The 20,401-nt window shown below is 46.0% G+C and overlaps 2 protein-coding genes across 2 annotated transcripts in view; both read right to left on the bottom strand.

Annotated features, from left to right (window-relative positions):
• Window positions 1-2,260: 2,260 nt before the first annotated feature.
• LOC140118286 (uncharacterized) lies at window positions 2,261-9,033 on the bottom strand. The gene is made up of 7 exons (XM_072135997.1): window positions 8,902-9,033; window positions 6,081-6,200; window positions 5,779-5,958; window positions 5,576-5,699; window positions 5,426-5,490; window positions 5,080-5,191; window positions 2,261-3,674 (listed from the first exon to the last, which is right to left on the bottom strand). Exons 2-7 carry the CDS (start codon window positions 6,156-6,158, stop codon window positions 2,350-2,352), a joined length of 1,884 nt encoding a protein of 627 aa, XP_071992098.1. The 5' UTR covers window positions 6,159-6,200; window positions 8,902-9,033; the 3' UTR covers window positions 2,261-2,349.
• Window positions 9,034-12,591: 3,558 nt separating this feature from the next.
• Window positions 12,592-20,401, bottom strand: part of LOC140100152 (uncharacterized) — a 58,465-nt gene continuing 50,655 nt past the window's right edge. Inside the window, 6 exon segments of the mRNA XM_072128049.1 lie at window positions 12,592-14,103; window positions 16,357-16,459; window positions 16,961-17,025; window positions 17,108-17,231; window positions 17,311-17,490; window positions 17,613-17,727. Of these exon segments, the coding sequence (XP_071984150.1) occupies window positions 12,686-14,103; window positions 16,357-16,459; window positions 16,961-17,025; window positions 17,108-17,231; window positions 17,311-17,490; window positions 17,613-17,727 (2,005 nt within the window). The 3' untranslated portion in view covers window positions 12,592-12,685.

Below are 20,401 nucleotides of genomic sequence, written 5' to 3'. Positions count from 1 at the left end.
CGCTTCTATCCACTCATTGACTGACCCTAGTGACATAGAATATATTGTGTGACTTTTACTCTATCTTTTACAGTTCAAAGTTTTCTGCATCGTCTGTTGTTATTGAGTCCATTGTGGAAGAGCTGGACCCTGTGTCTCCTGGATGCACCTATCACGGCGGATGATGTGAAACTAGCTGTGCCCTCTCTTCCTTCAGGCTTGTATAGGTAAAGTGTAGTGATTCTCTAAGGTCTAATCTGCAAGAGCTCTACTCCGGGGTTCCTCAATATCATTTTATCAGAACTCCGACTCCACAGCCCTGGACTTATGCTGCACCTACAAGGTACTGTGCCAGCTGTCACGCTGCCGTGCCATGGCAGCTGCCCACTGTAGTAATCAGGTCAATGTGGACAGTGCCAGGGCACTTACAATACCCCAGACAAACAGCCCGGCAGCTGTCACCCCTGCAGTGCACCAGAGGCTAATAAAACAACGGTCATATCTAGGGCCACAGCAGCACGCCCTGCTTATTGTGCTGACCTACACCACAACCAAACTAATCACCGACTCGCCTGGGCACCTATACTGAGCTCTTCAGGCACCGGACTGGCCAATTCCACCACAGCAAACCCCCACCTTAAAGGGGACGAATTCTATTCATCAGCCAGACATCAATCAGCCTTGACTTCACAGAGGAATGACTCGTCCCAAGCGGAGGAAAGATCCGTCACCAATAGGTCTCTCCAATATCAGAGCTTCTACAGCAGCTTCAGGCAGCACCTCTATCTCAGAGTGCCCCCTGGGCCTACCCGCGCCATGAGTGCTCTTCCTATTGTACTTGAAAAGGACAATCTTTAAGTCAGATGTGGCACAGTCTACAACTTCAGACCGTGAGCTGTTGACCTCTGCTGTCATATACTTTCTTCTGTTTTCTCGTTATTATTATGGGTTTCTCCTGTTTATACGGCGGTTGCTGTATCCGCCCATGTCTGAACTTCACAAAAAATGTTTAGTAGATACTGCATGACCCTGGAGACATGTTGAATTCTCCTGGTATCTTCAGTGTGGGTACACCTAATTATGTGTCCTCTCCTTGATACCTCTTTGTCCGTACTACATGTCCGTATGTTAGGGTACATTCACACGCGGTATGCCCGCCGGTGACCCCTCCTCCCTCCATAGAGAATAGCGGCGCACGGCCGCACACACGCCAAAAGATAGAGCATGCTCTATCTTTTTGCGGTGTGCGGGCCGGATCGGTGCCACACATGTGTGGCACTGTATCTGCGCCGTGCCGCTATTGCCGTCTATGGGGACGTACATGCGGCCGCAAATTTGCGCCCGCATGTACGTCCCCGCAGACGGCCATGTGAATGTGCCCTTAATGTTTCTTTCTTTCCCTAGGTTTGAAAGAAACACAGGGTGGACCTTTATTCTTCACAAGATCACTACTGCTTTCTCTATGGTAACTATGTATCTACAAGCTTTTCTTCAATGATTACTATGTGTAGAGTATTATCACATAATGTGAGGGGGCTTAAAAATGACAGCCCCAATGCCAACCTTATCCCCCTTCTTACTTCACTCTTTAAAAGTTTGGCGACCTCTCTTAGGATACTCCATAAAACGTAATATGTTTCCACACGTTTCCAAAATCTACCCCCACCTGCCCCACAGTTGCTTCCGAGGCTGCAATGCCCTGTGCGATATGGCCCATGTACATGGTGGCACTGCCCCATAGTTGCCTCCCTCTGGAACCACGTGAAAACCCCCATCCGCTCTCTGTTAGGTAAAGCAAGACCTGTAACCCCAACACTCCTCCTACTAGGAGAAATAAGAGGAGCCCATCGCTTAGTCTAATTTATAGCCCATCCTTTACTGCGGTTAAGAACTGAATCAACCTACTGATGCTGTTTGGGAGAATTGAGGCGACTCGGACGGACACCTTCCCACTGTTTAAAAGGATTTGGAACCCGTGGATCGCTATACAAGGCTCCTCCACCATCCAGAGAGCTCTATCCCTGTCACCCTAACAGTCCAATAAGCATCAACATGGCTCCAGCACTTCTCCACCTGTAGTCGTGGTCTATCCATATTCTACACCATACAGATCTTGTGATCTTGTTACCTGTATGCTTTTCTCCTTCCCCCTGTGTCCCCTTCCTGGTTCCCCATTGTTTTATTCTTTTGAATGATACAGAAGCTGGCTATGTATCAGGAAAATCCTGTTTTCATTACGTATCCCCCTGCGTGGGGTGCGTGGGGTACACCTTGCGCCTTGACCTATTGTAAGGCATTTTCCTATGTTTTTCAAACAATAAAACCTTGTTGAGACCAATAAGACTTCCACTGATTTATAGGTAAAACATTTCAAACATGATTAAGTCTTTCATGTCTAACAAGACTTGATTTGTGGGTAAAATTTTTCCCACATTCACAGCATGAATACAGTTCTCCTGTGTGAATTCTCTGATGTGTAACAAGTCTTGATTTCTGAGTAAATTGTTTTCCACATTCAGAGCACGAAAATGGTTTTGCCCCTATGTGAATGTACCGGTGTTCAACCAGACTTATTCTCCATCTGAAACGTTCCCCACATTCTTCACATACAAACGGCTTCTCTCCCGTGTGAATTCTCTGATGTTTATCCAGTGCCGTTTTCTGGCTAAAACTTTTGTTACATTTCGAACATAAAAATGGTTTTTCCCCTGTGTGAGTTCTCTGGTGTCTAGTCAATTCTGCTTTGTCATTAAAACGCTTGCTACATTCTAAACAGGAAAATGGTTTCTCTCCTGTGTGAATTCTCTGATGTCTATAAAGGTCTGATTTGTGGTAAAAAAATCGGCTACATTCTGGACATGAAAATGGCTTTTCTCCGTTGTGGATTCTTTTATGTGTAACCAATTCTGATTCGTCCTTAAAACGTTTGCTACATTTCGAACATGAAAACGACTTATCCCCTGTGTGAATTTTCTGATGTCTATCAAGTTTTGATTTCTGGTTGAAACATTTTTTGCATTCTGGACATGAAAATGGCTTCTCCCCTGTGTGAATTCTCTGATGTGTAGCCAATTGCGATTTCTGGTAAAAACATTTGCTACATTGCAAACATGAAAATGGCTTCTCCCCTGTGTGACTTATCTGGTGTCTATCAAGTTTTGATTTGTAGTCAAAAGATCTGTTACATTGCGGACATGAAAATCGCTTTTCTCCTCTGTGAATTCTCTGGTGCGTAGCCAATTCTGATTTTTGGTAAAAACAATTGCTACATTCCGAACAGGAGAATGGCTTCTCCCCTGTGTGAATTCTCTGGTGTGAAGCCAACTCTGATTTCTGGTAAAAAGATTTGCTACATTCCGTACATGAGAATTGCTTCTCCCCTGTGTGAATTCTCTGATGTCTATGAAGTGTTGATTTGTGAGTAAAGCATTTGCTGCATACTGAACATTGATGGCTCTTCTTTCTTGTGTAAGATTCTGGATCTCTTCCTTGAGATTTATTTTGCTTGACCGTCTTTAATACATCAAAAGACGAGACTTGTAAAACAGGATCAAATGACAGATCTTTGCTGTGAGGGTCTGGGGGTATACGCAGGGTCATGGTGTGCGCTTCATCTGTATCTTGTGTGACACTATTAGCATTTGCTTTAATATCGTCAAGTATCAGATGTTCCTCTAAGCCCCTGGTGTAGACATCTGCCAAAATTGTAAAAAAAAAATTATAGGAATGTTTTTTTAATATTTAATTTATGTAAAAATTTAATACAAATTATTAGGTATGTAAATAAATTAAGTCAAACGTGGCAAAACAATTCAATGTAACAGAAGACCTTACACATCTGCCAACATATCCCGGTTTTAGCACTGAAGGGGTGGGCAATATACTCCATACTTTGCCTGTACGGTGTGATGACCCTTTAAAAAACTCTTCAGCATTATATTTCATGTACCTTTGTGTACAGAAGTCACATTAATGACTATACAAGTGTCATAGACGCTAGTAATTTTACAGCTTCAAAAAAGCCCCATGTAGACAAATCCACGTGGGACTTTTCTCCTCCCTTCATCAGTCTCCTAGGCCATGAGTTGCAGCCACTATACTTCCCCTCTCTGCTGCAGCTTTCAGCCCAAATGAAAGGTCATATGATGAGGTAACCTGGATTCGTGGAGCAGAGGGGGCTAATAGGTATGCAGGGAAGATGCCATTTTCATCCTCTCTGCATGTCTGTGTGTACAGATCAGTGGTCACAGCGATCTAATAGGCTGTTACCATTAGATTACTGTTGCATTAAATAAAAACAGCAGTGGACATTTTAAAAAAATAAAGTAAAATCAAAATAAATAAATTGAAAATATTTCATTAAAAAAGTCAATGAATGAAACAATTAACCCCCCGCAAGCTCCTCATCTAAATAAATAACTCAAATAAAAAATTGTTCACGCTAAACCTATTTGCACATTTCCCAGTAGCGTTTTCCTGTAATACTGAGCATATGACTCTGTGTTTGGACCACAGCTTTGAGTCTCCGTTCCACCCATCCTGACCACTGCCTGGATTTTGGACTGAGCTGCTTTACAAATAAGAAACAGTGGTAAAGAATGAAAAATCGCAGAATCAGCAGTATACGGTCATGCAGGACGCGCACGGAGAAACAACAAAACAAGTGAGGCAAAAAACAAAACAAAAAAAACATTAGATCCATAAGTTTAGATTCCAGCATGTGAGAATTAAAGGGACCCTCATCTGGTTTGGCAGCTGTAATGTTTTTATTAGTATATTCCCCCCCCCCCCCAGTTTTATATGACTGCTGAAAAGTTAACATGTTATCACTTGAGACAATGCGAAGGACTTTACAGCAAGAACAACTAGGCCATAAATGTCTTCACTGATCAGAATAAATATTCACTGTATAAACACTGCAACTGTACCCTGGACACTTATATAGTGGAGGGTCAGAGAAAGACCGAATATCACTACCCCCTGAGGACTCTCCCAGATCTGGGTGGGGGGAGACTCATAGTTGCCACAAATATTTTTTTTTTTCAAATTAATGAAGACAGGATTTTTCCTTCTACATATCAGTGACCGGTCACTACTCACCTGGGCAGATACCTGCAGGGACGTCCTCCTTACTCTCCTCCTCATCACTCACAGACGTCTCTTCTTTTATGGCTACTACATTACAGTTCAGATCATTGTCCTCATTCAGAAGCTGAGAAAAAAAAGATTTTTCTAGTCAGAAGATGGAGAAGACGCAGGGAATCCAGCGCTACTTATCTGTGGGGGACATGGAGAAGATCCAGAGCACATGTCCTGTCTATGGTCACCTCCGCTCCTCCATCTCCTCCTCTCATTACACAAGTATAAGACATATAATACTGAGGGATAAGACTGAAGACAAGGAGGTCACAGGCGTCTACAGGTCATAGGGGAGATCTCCACCTACCTGATCATCCTGTGGTAGAAGAGGACGGGGACATCTCTCCGGGGATCTTCTCTCCCTGGATGTGACTGTAGGGATCACATACAGAGACTGAATTCCTTCTTCTATACAGATAATACAGAGGGGACACGTGTCTATAGTCCTGTCTATTACCTGGTGATGTGAGGGGCCGGGGGTCCTCCATCATGACGTCCTGGTACAGATCCTTGTGTCCTTCTACATACTCCCACTCCTCCATGGAGAAATAGACAGCCACATCCTGACACCTTATAGGAACCTGACACACACAATGGGTACAGTCACCACCCGGCGCCTCCAGTTACTGTATAATGTCCCAGCATTCCCAGCAGTGTCACCTCTCCAGTCAGCAGCTCCGCCATCTTCATGGTCAGTTCTAGGATCTCCTGTACATTCATCTCCTCATGTATCAGGGGGTGAGGGGGAGACCCCGGGATGGGGTGCAGGGGTCCCCCCCATTCTTCATACACAGGGGCCGGACAGCGCTCACTAGACGTCTTCTTCACTAATGTGTAATCCTGGTTATGGGGAGACACAGGAATAATATCACTACACACATGTCCGGAGTCACATGACCCCCAGTCACATGATCTGTTATTACCAGAGATAACGAGGTCATGTGACATCACAGGGATCTCACCTCTCCTGTGAGCCGGTAGAGGATCTCTAGGGTGAGGTGTAGGACGCTCTCCGCCATCTTGTCCCGGTCTCTCTCCATCCCTGATGCGTCGCTCCGGAATATTCTCTGATACAGAAGATTCTAGATTGTAAGAACTGGAGAAAGAAGAGAAGACGACGTGCAAATACATGAACTTCAGGTGTAATATACAACCCCCTCCTGCCTGCAGGCCCATGTAATGTACATCCCTCTCCCCCTCCAGCCAGTAGTCCCATGTAATGTACAGCCCTCTCCTCCCTCTAGCCTGCAGTCCCATGTAATGTACATCCCTCTCCTCCCTCCAGCCTGCAGTCCCATGTAATGTACATCCCTCTCCCCCTTCAGCCAGCAGTCCCATGTAATGTTCATCCCTCTCCAGCGTGCAGTCCCATGTAATGTTCACCCCTCTCCAGCGTGCAGTCCCATGTAATGTACATCCCTCCCCTCTCCAGCCTGCAGTCCCATGTAATGTACACCCCTCTCCTCCCTCCAGCCTGCAGTCCCATGTAATGTACACCCCTCTCCTCACTCCAGCCTGCAGTCCCATGTAATGTACACCCCTCTCCTCCCTCCAGCCTGCAGTCCCATGTAATGTACACCCCTCTCCTCCTCCAGCCTGCAGTCCCATGTAATGTACATCCCTCTCCCCCCCTCCAGCCTGCAGTCCCATGTAATGTACATCCCCCTCCTCCCTCCAGCCTGCAGTCCCATGTAATGTACACCCCTCTCCTCCCTCCAGTCTGCAGTCCCATGTAATGTAACCCCTCTCCTCCCTCTAGCCTGCAGTCCCATGTAATGTACCTCCCTCTCCCCCCTCCAGCCTGCAGTCCTATGTAATGTACACCCCTCTCCTCCCTCCAGCCTGCAGTCCCATGTAATGTACATCCCTCTCCCCCCCTCCAGCCCGCAGTCCCATGTAATGTACACCCCTCTCCTCCCTCCAGCCTGCAGTCCCATGTAATGTAACCCCTCTCCTCCCTCCAGCCTGCAGTCCCATGTAATGTAACCCCTCTACTCCCTCCAGCCTGCAGTCACATGTAATGTACATTCCTCTCCTACTTCAGCCTGCAGTCCCATGTAATGTACGACCCTCTCCCCTCCAGTCCCATGTAATGTACACCCCTCTCCTCCTCCAGCCTGCAGTCCCATGTAATATACATCCCTCTCCTGCTCCAGCCTGCAGTCCGATGTAATGTACGACCCTCTCCCCTCCAGCCTGCAGTCCCATGTAATGTACACCCCTCTCCTCCCTCAAGCCTGCAGTCCCATGTAATGTACACCCCTCTCCTCCCTCAAGCCTGCAGTCCCATGTAATGTAACCCCTCTACTCCCTCCAACCTGCAGTCACATGTAATGTACATTCCTCTCCTACTCCAGCCTGCAGTCCCATGTAATGTACGACCCACTCCCCTCCAGTCCCATGTAATGTACACCCCTCTCCTCCTCCAGCCTGCAGTCCCATGTAATATACATCCCTCTCCTGCTCCAGCCTGCAGTCCCATGTAATGTACGACCCTCTCCCCTCCAGCCTGCAGTCCCATGTAATGTACACCCCTCTCCCCCTCCAGCCTGCAGTCCCATGTAATGTACATCCCTCTCCTCCTCCAACTTGCAGTCCTATGTAATGTACACCCCTCTCCTCCTCCAGTCTGCAGTCCCATGTAATGTACACCCCTCTCCTCCTCCAGCCTGCAGTCCCATGTAATGTACACCCCTCTCCTCCTCCAGCCTGCAGTCCCATGTAATGTACATCCCTCTCCTCCTCCAGCCTGCTGTCCCATGTAATGTACGACCCTCTCCCCACCAGCCAGCAGTCCCATGTAATGTACATCTCTCTCCTCCTCCATTCTGCAGTCCCATGTAATGTACACCCCTCTCCTATAGCCTGCAGTCCCATGTAACGTGCACCCCTCTCCTCCCTCCAGCCTGCAGTCCCATGTAATGCACACCCCTCTCCCCTCCAGTCTGCAGTCCCATGTAATGTACATCCCTCTCCCCCTCCAGCCTGCAGTCCCATGTAATGTACATCCCTCTCCTCCCTCCAGCCTGCAGTCCCATGTAATGTACATCCCTCTCCCCCTCCAGCCTGCAGTCCCATGTAATGTACACCCCTCTCCCCCTCCAGCCTGCAGTCCCATGTAATGTACATCCCTCTCCTCCTCCAACTTGCAGTCCTATGTAATGTACACCCCTCTCCTCCTCCAGCCTGCAGTCCCATGTAATGTACACCCCTCTCCTCCTCCAGCCTGCAGTCCCATGTAATGTACACCCCTCTCCTCCTCCAGCCTGCAGTCCCATGTAATGTACATCCCTCTCCTCCTCCAGCCTGCTGTCCCATGTAATGTACGACCCTCTCCCCACCAGCCAGCAGTCCCATGTAATGTACGACCCTCTCCCCACCAGCCAGCAGTCCCATGTAATGTACACCCCTCTCCTCTAGCCTGCAGTCCCATGTAACGTGCACCCCTCTCCTCCCTCCAGCCTGCAGTCCCATGTAATGTACACCCCTCTCCCCTCCAGTCTGCAGTCCCATGTAATGTACACCCATCTCCTCCCCCCAGCCTGCAGTCCCATGTAATGTACATCCCTCTCCTCCCTCCAGCCTGCAGTCCCATGTAATGTACATCCCTCTCCCCCTCCAGCCTGCAGTCCCATGTAATGTACATCCCTCTCCCCCTCCAGCCTGCAGTCCCATGTAATGTACATCCCTCTCCTCCAACTTGCAGTCCTATGTAATGTACACCCCTCTCCCCCTTCAGCCTGCAGCCCCATGTAATAAATGTACACCCCTATACTGACTCACTGTACACAACTGCAGACAATCCGTGCTACGGCTTTCGTACCGAAGGAGATCACATGACAGGCGGGAAAGGGCGTGGCTTACTCCTAACCTCAGGCAGCCCCGCCTATAAGCCCTCGGTCGGTCACATGATCTCTAATAACAATTGACAAGTGACATCTACTACGTCTAGTATTTACCAAGGTTACGTGTAAATACAAGAACCTAAGCTCTGACGTCATCTGGTCACGTGCCGGGAAAAAAAAAGAATATCTGTACCGGACATGACCACTAGGGGGCAATACCTTCCATACCAGCCATAGGAGATAACCAGCGCTGACAAGGAGCAGGTGAGGCTCTGCATCTATGTGCAGCAGTCTTCAGGGCTGTACAGCGGGGGCAATAGTCTGCAGGGGGAAGAGTTCTACTTTTATTTGGACTCTTATTTTGTAGAAAGTTTCTAGAATCTGGGAATACATAACAATAAGTAGAGCGCTGACCTCTCACAGTGGCGTGAGCTGGTATAACATATTGGGCACCAAAATGATGTATGTGTGGAAAAATGCAATTTTTCCTTTGCATACGACCCCTAGTTACATACAGACCTCTGGTAATTGGTAATTTCCTATACTTTAGCCCTGGGCTACAATGATCAGCTGTAGCAGTTATCACTGGTGTCTGTAATGAAGCTTTATTGTTAATCCTTTATTTTGCCATCTTCTGGCGCTAATAACCTTTTATACTTTGTTGTATGGAGCTGTGAGTGGTGTCATTTTTTGCGACTTTTGATCATGTTTTCAATGCTACCATTTTAAAGACTGTACGGCCTTTTGATCACTTTTTATTGAATTTTTTAAGTATTTTTCAAAATGGCAAAAAAGTGGCATTTTCGACTTTGGGCGCTATTTTCCATTAAGGAGTTAAATGTCGGGAATAACCGTTGGGACACAGCGATACCTCACATGTTTATTAACCTGTCATCAGGAGCACGGCCGGCTCCAGGTTTAAGTAGGCTCTTGGGGGGACAGAGCCTTAGTGGGCCTCCCCCAAGTAGCAAGACTTTCCCCCCCTCCCCCTGCAGTAACCACACTGTCCCTCCTACATAGCCACACTGTCCCTCCTACATAGCCACACTGTCCCTCCTACATAGCCAGACTTTCCCCCTAAAAGCCACATTCCATTAGCCGCACTGTCCATCATTCCATAAGCCACAGTCCCCCATAAGCCACATTCCATAAGCCATACTGTCAACCCCTACGTAGCCACACTTTACCCCAAAACCCACATTCCATAAGCCACACTGTCCCACCCCTACATAGCCACAATTTTGCTCCCTACATAGCCACACTGTTCTCCCCACCTATAAGACACCCTGCCCCATCCCCACATAGTCACCCCCCACCCATAAGGCACACTCATAGGTCTTAAAGTGACACTGGTACAATTGATCCGAGGGCCAACATTTTTTTTTCGGAGCCCGAGTGGCCCCTTGGGTCATGGAACATGCCTGGGTAGGCCGGGTGCTGGCGCCAGGGGGAGGAGGAAATATGGGGGACATGAGTGATATCCAGAGGATAGGGGAGGCTCTCCTCACTGGCCACTCCCAGGGGACTAAGGACACAGCTCTACATACAGAAAGGTAAACTTTCATCTAACTTATCTTTTTTTTTCGAAAAAATACAGTATTACTATAAAATCTCTTTGGCAATTAATTGAATCTTAAAAAAATATGAGGTGACGATTTTGAAAATTGATCTAAAATTCTGAAATTTTAATACAGTTTTAATAAAGTTTTATAAACCACTTTGAATAACTTATTTTTTTAATTAAATATTGACAATGATAGGAATTGGAAGGAATTTCAGACAGAATGACATAGAAAACCCATCAGATGACTGTGGGCCTGTGCAACGCTCGCTGCAGGTTCTGCTCCTGTGGACATCAGTCTGCCTCCATAGGGAGCATATGCCAGCTACCCCACCTTTTTAAGGGCTAGCAGGCTTCATGTGCCCCCAGCCTTACCCTGCTAACCTGTGCCCCCAGCCTAACCCTGCTCACCTGTGGCTATATTTCCCAGCATGCCCACCTCTTCCGTGCCTGAGAAAAGGTTCCCAGCTTTCCAGTTTCCTGCTGCACAGTGTTAGTTGCTGTCGATTCCTTGTTTTTGACCTCAGATTATCATTGCCCGTTTTCTGGGACCTCGCCGCCTCCGCTGACCCTGACTGTTCTCTTGCCTGATCCTTCAGTGTTACGCACCAGTGTTCCCTGTGCCCTCTTGTGGTGGGTGCATGTACATTTCTTAATGTTGCAGCAGTTTCTCCTGCTCCTAATCACGAGAGCGGGACTGGGTCTTCAGCTGTTAGGGACATGCAAGGTCCTAGGTAGAAGGTTTTATTATAGTTTCTGCCATCGCTATTCTTCACTGCGTCGCTCTACATTTTTAACTATCCCTATCCAGGGCCGACGCCAACACCCGGCATACTCGGGCAAGTGCCGGGGCCCAGTGCTGCTGGGAGGGCCCACTAGCAGCCCCAGCAGCTTGGCGGCCCCTGGGTGCTGGCGCCCTGAAGCAGCGCTCTGTGCAGGGTGCCATGCTGCTTCCCTGCCCTGGTAGCACTACATGGCTGCCGGCAGAAGACCCAAAGACAGGAGAATGGGAGTCTTGGCTGGACCTGAGGTAAGTATTACTTTTTTTTCTCTTTTACTGGATACATTTAGTCCATGAGGGGGTTAAAGCCAAGGCTACATATAGTTAATCCATAGAGATTGAGGGGGGCTGCATATAATTAATCCATGGAGGGGAGGGGGATCGTTTATAATTAGTTCATGGCGGGAGTGCGTCTAATTAATCCATAGGGGTTGAGGGGGGTTGTTTATAATTAATATAATCCATGGGGGGTGAGGGGCTGCATGTAGTCCATGGTTTTAGGCTGTATATAATTAATCCATGGGTTGGGGGGGGAGGTTGGCTCAGCTGCATATAATCCATGGGGGCTTAGGGGCTGCATGTAGTCCATGGGGGTCCAGTAAATGTTTTTTACTGCAAAGGTAAATTAAGGTAATAATGTATATTAAGGGATTTGTGGGATATCTTTAGTTCAGTTGATTCTTCGCATATTCTTATTAATTGCTCTAATCCAGCGCTTCAGAAATGAGGTAAAGGGGCGGGGCTTAATGACATCATCAGAGAGCAAAGCCGAGGTAATTGTAAGAGATGGGAATTCCGGCTCTTCTTAGTGATCTGGCTCATTAGGCTCGCTCACTGAGCTGACTCTTCTGGCTTCTGAACGGTTCCCTATTAAATATATAATAGGGAGGCGCATGCCAGTCAATCACTCCATGCCACTCAATTTTTAACCCAATTGTATTGGGTTAAGGGGGCGTGAGGAGCCGGTTAGGGGCAGGGTTAAGTGAGCCTTCGGCTCACTGAGGTGAGCTGGCTCACATTGTTCACGAACGAGAGCCGGATCATTCGCGAACGACACATCGCTTGTAATTGTAAGACAAGAAACTGAACGTTATGTTCATGAGGTAAATGCTGGACATGACAGGGCTCCCATTTTCAGATTGATGTGGGAAACCATGATGGAGGATATAAAATAGATAAACACTCGCAGACAACACTCAGAAGTGAACAATTTTAACGTTATTCAATTGTTAATTATAGGAATAATTTACTGCTCTAAATCGCTATTCTATTGGTCCTTTACACACGGCAGTATTTCGGCCAGTGTCTCACAAATACTGACCAAAATAAGCAATTGGCAAAATTTTTGGTTTATTGACAATCAGTACAAGAAAACCAGATTTACAGTAAATGACTACTGCCCTGTGTGAGTTCTGTGGGGTCTGGGCTGACGTGATCTGTGGATAAATCATTCGTCTCTTCTTGGACAGGAGAACAATTTTCTGAGTGACTTCTCTGATGTGACATTAGAGATGACTTTTGGATGAAACACTTTCCGCATTCGGTACATGAAAATGGCTTCTCTCCTGTGTGAATTCTTTGATGTCTCACAAGATCAGATTTATGGGTGAAACCTTTACTACATTCTTGGCACGAAAATGGCTTCTCCCCTGTGTGAATTTTCTGATGTTCGACAAGACCGGCTTTCCTTAAGAAACACTTATGACACTCTGCACATGAGAAAGGCTTCTCTCCTGTGTGAGTTCTCTGATGTTCTAGAAGATGTGATTTCTGAGTAAAACATTTGCCACAATCTAGACATGAGAAAGGCTTCTCCCCTGTGTGAGATTTTAGGTGGTGAATAAGAGTTGATTTAACACTATAACATTTCCCACATTCTGAACATGAATATGGCTTCTCCCCTGTGTGAATTCTTTGCCTTTTTACAAGATATGATTTCTGAGAACAATTTGCTCCACATTCTGGACATGAAAATGGCTTCTCTCCTGTTTGAGACTTTTGATGGTCAGCAAGATTCACCTTCCATATAAAGCATTTCCGACATTCGGGGCATGAATAGGTCTTCTCTACAATGTGAGTTCTCAGATGTTGACCAAGATTAGATTTTGATATAAATCGCTTGCCACATTCGGGGCATGAGTGTGGCTTCTCCCCCGTGTGAGTTCTTTGATGCTCAACAAGATGTGATTTCCGAGTGAAAGACTTCCCACATTCCAAACATGAAAACGGCTTCTCCCCTGTGTGAATTCTCAGGTGTTTAACAAGATCGGACTTTACGCTAAAACACTTCCCACATTCAGTACAAGAAAATGGCTTCTCCCCGGTGTGAGTTCTCATGTGTTGTGCGAGGTTTGCTTTCCAGATGAATCCTCTCCCACACTCTGGGCATGAAAATGGCTTCTCTCTGGAGTGAATTTTTTGATGTTCAGAAAGATTTGATTTCCGAGCAAAACTTTTCCCACATTCCGTACAAGAAAATGTCTTCTCCACGGTGTGAATTCTCTTATGTGTGACAAGATCTGATTTCACAGCAAAACATTTGCCACATTCTGAACATAAAAACGGCTTCTCCCCCATGTAAATCATCTGATGCACAACATGGCCATTGTTATCCTGTCCTGTCTGTGATGAACCAGCAGGTAGGACCTGTACAATCGGATCAGGGGACAGGTCCTCACTCTGAAGGGATGGGGGTATATCTGGGGTTGTGGGGTACTCTTCATATTCGCCATGTATCATATCTTCGGTTTTAAAAACTGAAGTTATCAGATGTTCCTCTGTGCTCCTGGCAGAGTCCTCTGAAAAAAATAAAACAGTGTTTTACAATTAATATTCCACGCTTAAAAATTAATGTAAAACATTCCCCATACAATTTACAATCAAATGCAATTATAAAAGAAGACCACCCCTGCACCACCCACCTGACTGTATCTCACACCCCACTTACTTTTTTTTTTTTTTTATAATTGCTGCCTTTCCTCTCTTATTATATAATAAGTAATTTTTATAAATTTCCCATTCTCAATCTCATGATGCCTCAGCATAACAACACATGACCATGGAGAGACAGAACCAGCTCTGCTAGCTAGAATATATGCTCGATCTATAGTATATTCTCTGTACCATAAGTATACAGTCTGGGAGGCTTTAACTGTGTGACAGGAACCTGTCTGATCATTAGTAAGAGAGTGGAGAGAGAGTGTTGTACAGAAAATCCAGATATACATCTACGTGTTCTGTTTTCTCCTATCCAGGTATTCATATCCATTTTCTACGCTATGCTGTCCAGATATACATCTCATGTTCTGTATTGTAGAATCTGGATATACGTCACTGCATTTAAGTATCTGTCTCCGTGTTCTGTATTCTGGTATCTGGGTCTAAATCTTCATGTTTTCTGCTATCCAGATACAAGTCTCCATGTTCTGGTAACGTATAGTGAATAGAGATGAGCGAGCACTAAAATGCTCGAGTGCTCGTTATTCGAGACAAACTTTTCCTGATGCTCGAGTGCTCGTCTCGAATAACGAGCCCCATTGAAGTCAATGGGAGACCCGAGCATTTTTCAAAGGGACCATGGTTCGGGAATAAAATGTTTTATTTAATTGAAAAAGAATGTCTTCTGATAAGTTAGCAGATGTATGCAAACATCTGCAATCTATTCTTCACTGTTCCACGCGTATATTATCTCCCGACAAGTTAGCAGATGTGAAGAACAGTGAAGAATAGAATAAAAACAGTGAACACAGTGAACACAGGATCATTCAAGTGAAAAACGCAGTGAAAAACACAGTGAAGAATAGATTACAGATGTTAGGCACATCTGCTTACTTGTCGGTAGATACGCTGTCCCGGGATCCGCTCCTCTTCTTCCACTGAAGTCTCCCCGATCTCTCTGCCCTTCCCGATGTGGGCCATATGTGGACCATACTAGGGTTCCACGTCCATGAATGTCTGACATTTCAGGAAACAAAGTAATGCCTCTGTGCTAAACGCCACTATCTCATTGTGGTCGGAGATTTTGCCGAGGCATCAATGAAGCGTTTTGTTGTCTACATGATTTACAGCCTCGGATAGTAAATCATGTATCCTGTATCCTCCTGCAAGCTGCTGCCATATGCGATCGCGGGTAAACATGATGTTACCAGCGCAAGCGTCCTTGGATACCCGCGATCACTTGCAGGAGGATACAGCGCTGAAGCCACTGTCTGTGCTAAAGAAAGAAAAGCTATAAAGATTGCCCCTCCGTGCTGTCACTTCTTTGTTAAAGCGCAGCAGCTACAGTATTCCTCTGCAAGCCGCTGCCTCTGGTAATTATTGCAGCATCTTCATTATGCTATGTGCGATCCCAGGTATCCAAGGACGTGTTACTCTCTATCTATACTATCTTCGGCTTATCTTTATCTACCTTATCCTCTACCCATCTTTGAATAGGCTCCCGCCACCAGTTGCAGGTGGGATTCATTTATATGTGCTGCTCCCCGATGTCTTTGTGCTGCTCCCCGACATCTCTGTGCTGCTCCCCGATGTCTCTGTCCTGTTCCCCGATGTCTCTGTCCTGTTCCTCGTGTTCTTCAATGTGTTCTTCACATAGTATTTTGTTCGCACCGTTCCGCGCGTATCTCCCGACAAGTAAGCAGATGTGCCGAACATCTGTAATCTATTCTTCACTGTGTTTTTCACTTAAATGATCCTGTGTTCACTGTTTTTATTCTATTCTTCACTGTTCTTCACTGTGTTTTTTTAATTAAATGCTCGATCTCGAGCAGGGGAGATACTCGTCCGAGCAACGAGCCGTTTCGAGTACCTTAATACTCGAACGAGCATCAAGCTCGGACGAGTATACTCGCTCATCTCTAATAGTGAATACTCTATAGTCTAATATGAACCAATGGTTACTTAGACCTAAATTGGACAATTTCCCCTCCCTCGCCCCTGACAGCGGGAGATGAGGTCACCACCATAGAATAATAAAATGAAAAGATCAACATAAATACAAATGAGGTCACAATCCGCGGCTCCTCTCTGCTTTGTTCATGGTCACTGCTCACCTGTGCGGATACCTGCAGGGCTGTCCTCCGTATACTCATCCTCATCACTCTCATAGGTCTTTATAGTAAACATCTTGTGTATATCCTCATCCTCATTCCAAAGCTGTGAAACAAAGCATTAGAAAGTCACCAGACGGATGGAATAGACACAGGGAATGTGACAACCAACAATAACCTGCCAGGAGGAGTTACCAGAGCCCCACAGGTCTCCTGTATATGACATCCTAGAGATCCTTATACACACATATGTACAGCATGACTAGACACAGGTTGTCTCAGTGGAGAGAGATCAACTTCTATAAGACACAACAAGTGCTGATCTTGTGGAAAATAAAGGATTAGATCAGGAGAAATGAAAGATGTTGTCTCCATGTTCCAACCAGTCTCCATAGTCAGAAGATGATGGAGAAGATGCGGGGAATCCAGCGCTACTTATCTCTGGGGACATGGAGAAGATCCAGAGCACATGTCCTGTCTATGGTCACCTCCGCTCCTCCATCTCCTCCTCTCATTACACAAGTATAAGACATATAATACTGAGGGATAAGACTGAAGACAAGGAGGTCACAGGCGTCTACAGGTCATAGGGGAGATCTCCACCTACCTGATCATCCTGTGGTAGAAGAGGACGGGGACATCTCTCCGGGGATCTTCTCTCCCTGGATGTGACTGTAGGGATCACATACAGAGACTGAATTCCTTCTTCTATACAGATAATGAGGGGACACGTGTCTATAGTCCTGTCTATTACCTGGTGCTGTGAGGGGCCGGGGGTCCTCCATCATGACGTCCTGGTACAGATCCTTGTGTCCTTCTACATACTCCCACTCCTCCATGGAGAAATAGACAGCCACATCCTGACACCTTATAGGAACCTGACACACACAATGGGTACAGTCACCACCCGGCGCCTCCAGTTACTGTATAATGTCCCAGCATTCCCAGCAGTGTCACCTCTCCAGTCAGCAGCTCCGCCATCTTCATGGTCAGTTCTAGGATCTCCTGTACATTCATCTCCTCATGTATCAGGGGGTGAGGGGGAGACCCCGGGATGGGGTGCAGGGGTCCCCCCCATTCTTCATACACAGGGGCCGGACAGCGCTCACTAGACGTCTTCCTCACTAATGTGTAATCCTGGTTATGGGGAGACACAGGAATAATATCACTACATACATGTCCGGAGTCACATGACCCCCAGTCACATGATCTGTTAGTACCAGATATAACGAGGTCATGTGACATCACCAGGATCTCACCTCTCCTGTGAGCCGGTAGAGGATCTCTAGGGTGAGGTTTAATAATTTCTTCACCATCTTCTTCTTGCCCCTCTTCATCTTTGAAGGGGCAGCCAGGAATATAATATGGCATGGATATCAGGAACCTGAATAGATAAAGAATAATAATAATAATAATAATAATCTTTATTTATATAGCGCCATCAAATTCCGTAGCGCTTTACAAATCATAGGGGACATATACAACTATATTACATTACAAAGAACAAACAGTCATATGGAACAATAGGAGTGATGGCCCTGCTCACAAGAGCTTACAGACTATGAGGATGAGGGGGTGACACAAGAGGTTGTAAAATGGTCCAGCCATTCTTTATAAGGGAACAATATAAAATAATTTAATAAATAATTTACTAAACAACGATGTTGCTGCTTGAACCAGCCATCAGCCGCCATCTTATTTACAGGGTCCTAGGTGAAAAAGACTGCAGAGAAGCCTGGAGCTTGGTATATATCAGCTGTTTGCCAGATAACAGATGGGAGATAGGATGGATTAGTAAAGGGAGAGTTGACATTTCATGCAGTTAGCGAGAGTGATAGGCTTGCCTAAAGAGATGGGTTTTAAGAGCACGTTTGAAGCTTTGGAGGGTGGGTATTAGTCTCAGAGTCTGGGGAAGGGCATTCCAGAGAATTGGTGCAACTCGGGAGAAGTCCTGGATACGTGCATGGGAGGTTCGAATTAAGGTAGAGATTAATCTATTGTCACTGGCAGATCGAAGAGCACGGGAAGGGCGATAGACTGAGATGAGAGAAGAGAGGTAGGGAGGTGCAGCATTATTCAGAGCTTTGTGGATGAGGGTTATTATTTTAAAGTGAATACGGAAGGAGACAGGTAGCCAGTGCAGTGATTGGCACAAACTGGAGGCATCCGTGTAGCGTTTGGCCTGAAAGACGAGCCTGGCTGCTGCATTAAGAATAGATTGAAGAGGAGAGAGTTTAGAGAGGATTGTTTACAAAAAGAATCCTATGTAATGATCTAATGTATCGGAGATAATAATGGAAGGGTCCATAGTTTTAGTAGAACCAGCCGTTACACTAAACTCATGAAGCCGGTGATTAAAGTAGTCACCTGACCACCAGTCATGACATCATCATCTCTCCAATAGCCCTGAGGAGGCCGAACTATATTGAGATTACTTATAGTATAGACAAGGACTTATAGACAGCCATTATATGGTGTCACCCTCTCTCTACAACCACTAAGATGCCACGGATAATATTGACCAGAGGTCGCACTAACATTTTTCCAGAAGGGTAATAATACCCCCACAACAGAGCAGGCCGGGACTGATGCTGGCCCCATACAAACAAAACACACACAGAACCGGCCAATGCCAGCCCCAAACCCCTACAGAGTGGCCCAGGGCTGACACCACAATTTTTTTTTTTAATTACAATTTTCTTTACAGGGGCACATGTGTTCCCTGCTAATCTTCTTTCAGGATTGGGCTGTCACTTAGCTCAATCTTGTTTATAGCTCTGTGTGCACAATCGTGCACAGCCATGGAGATGGACGGGGCTATTCACTGCTCCAGCTCCAGTTTCTAGGCGTCAGAGAACCGGAGATATCTACTAGTAAAGTTGCAGTAACGAAATGGGATCTCCTTTTTAATATTACACCAGAACTGTGTTTCTAGGTGCTTTGGTTCTAGTCTACCAGCTGAAGGCAGAGTGGAGAAGGAGCTGCAGGGAGTCGGAGCAGAAAGTTAGAAAAAGTTAGAACCCTCTGCATCTGTAGCTGAACCTGGTCAGCATTTATAACATATTCTGGTAAAAGTTTATTAAAGTGAACCGGTCATCAGGAACGTCATATTTAGTTGGTGACAGGTTCCAATAGCTCATGTTATGGATATTTTAAATATGTCTTTGTCAGCATTCTGAATAATTTCAGTACTTTCTATAAGTCTAATTCCCATTACCAGGCTCCCTGCCAGCACCGTGCAGTGAGTCCCTGGGGAGGCAGCTGCAGCCTGTGTCTCCTCATACATTCTTATTCTCCTCCACACGTTCCCCCTCCCTCCCCTGCATGCTCAATGTACATTACAGGAAGTGAAGAGGGAGCTGGATGAGTGTAGAGGAGACTGAGACAGAAGCTGCAGCTGCGCCTCCTCAGGGACTCGCCACATGCTGCTGGCAGGGAGACAGGTAATGTGAATTAAACTTATATAAACTACTGAAATGATTCAGCACTACTTATTAAAAAACTTCAGAGGGAAAAATGGCAAAAAAAGTATATTTCTTTTATATTTTAATTAATTTGTCTGCTAATTCTATAAACAAAAAACATTTAATTAATAAAACTCCCAAATTAAGCTAAAGTTCGACCTCTATAATCTATAAAGTTGTTCCAAAGATATTGTCATACTGAAAGATGGAAATACCAGAGCGATGCGAGGACCCGAGCAGAGTATCTATACCTTTGTTTTGTTACCCCTGTCCAACCCCCACAGGATTTTGTTGATTCCTTCAAAACCCCTATGAAGTCCCTTGGTGACAGCTGTCACTGGAGATTACAAGACTCCTCCGAGCCGTAGGACTGATCATCAATGACTGATATAGGGCTGAGCCCCCGCGCCATGTGATGTGTAGTGGCGGTGCCTGGTATTGCAGCTCCCCCCATTGCACTGCATAGGACTGATCTGTCATGAGAATACAGCAGGGAGTCAGACCCCCACATATCACTGATACTGAGGACAAGCCATTACACAGTCCCAAAACACCCCTTTAAGACCACAGACTGAGCCGGTTAT

This window comes from Engystomops pustulosus, chromosome 1 (genome assembly GCF_040894005.1).
Source record: "Engystomops pustulosus chromosome 1, aEngPut4.maternal, whole genome shotgun sequence".
In the NCBI taxonomy this organism is placed as follows: Eukaryota; Metazoa; Chordata; class Amphibia; order Anura; family Leptodactylidae; genus Engystomops; species Engystomops pustulosus.
Note: the sequence above shows the minus strand (reverse complement) of the source record. Positions and strands in the feature narration are given on the sequence as shown.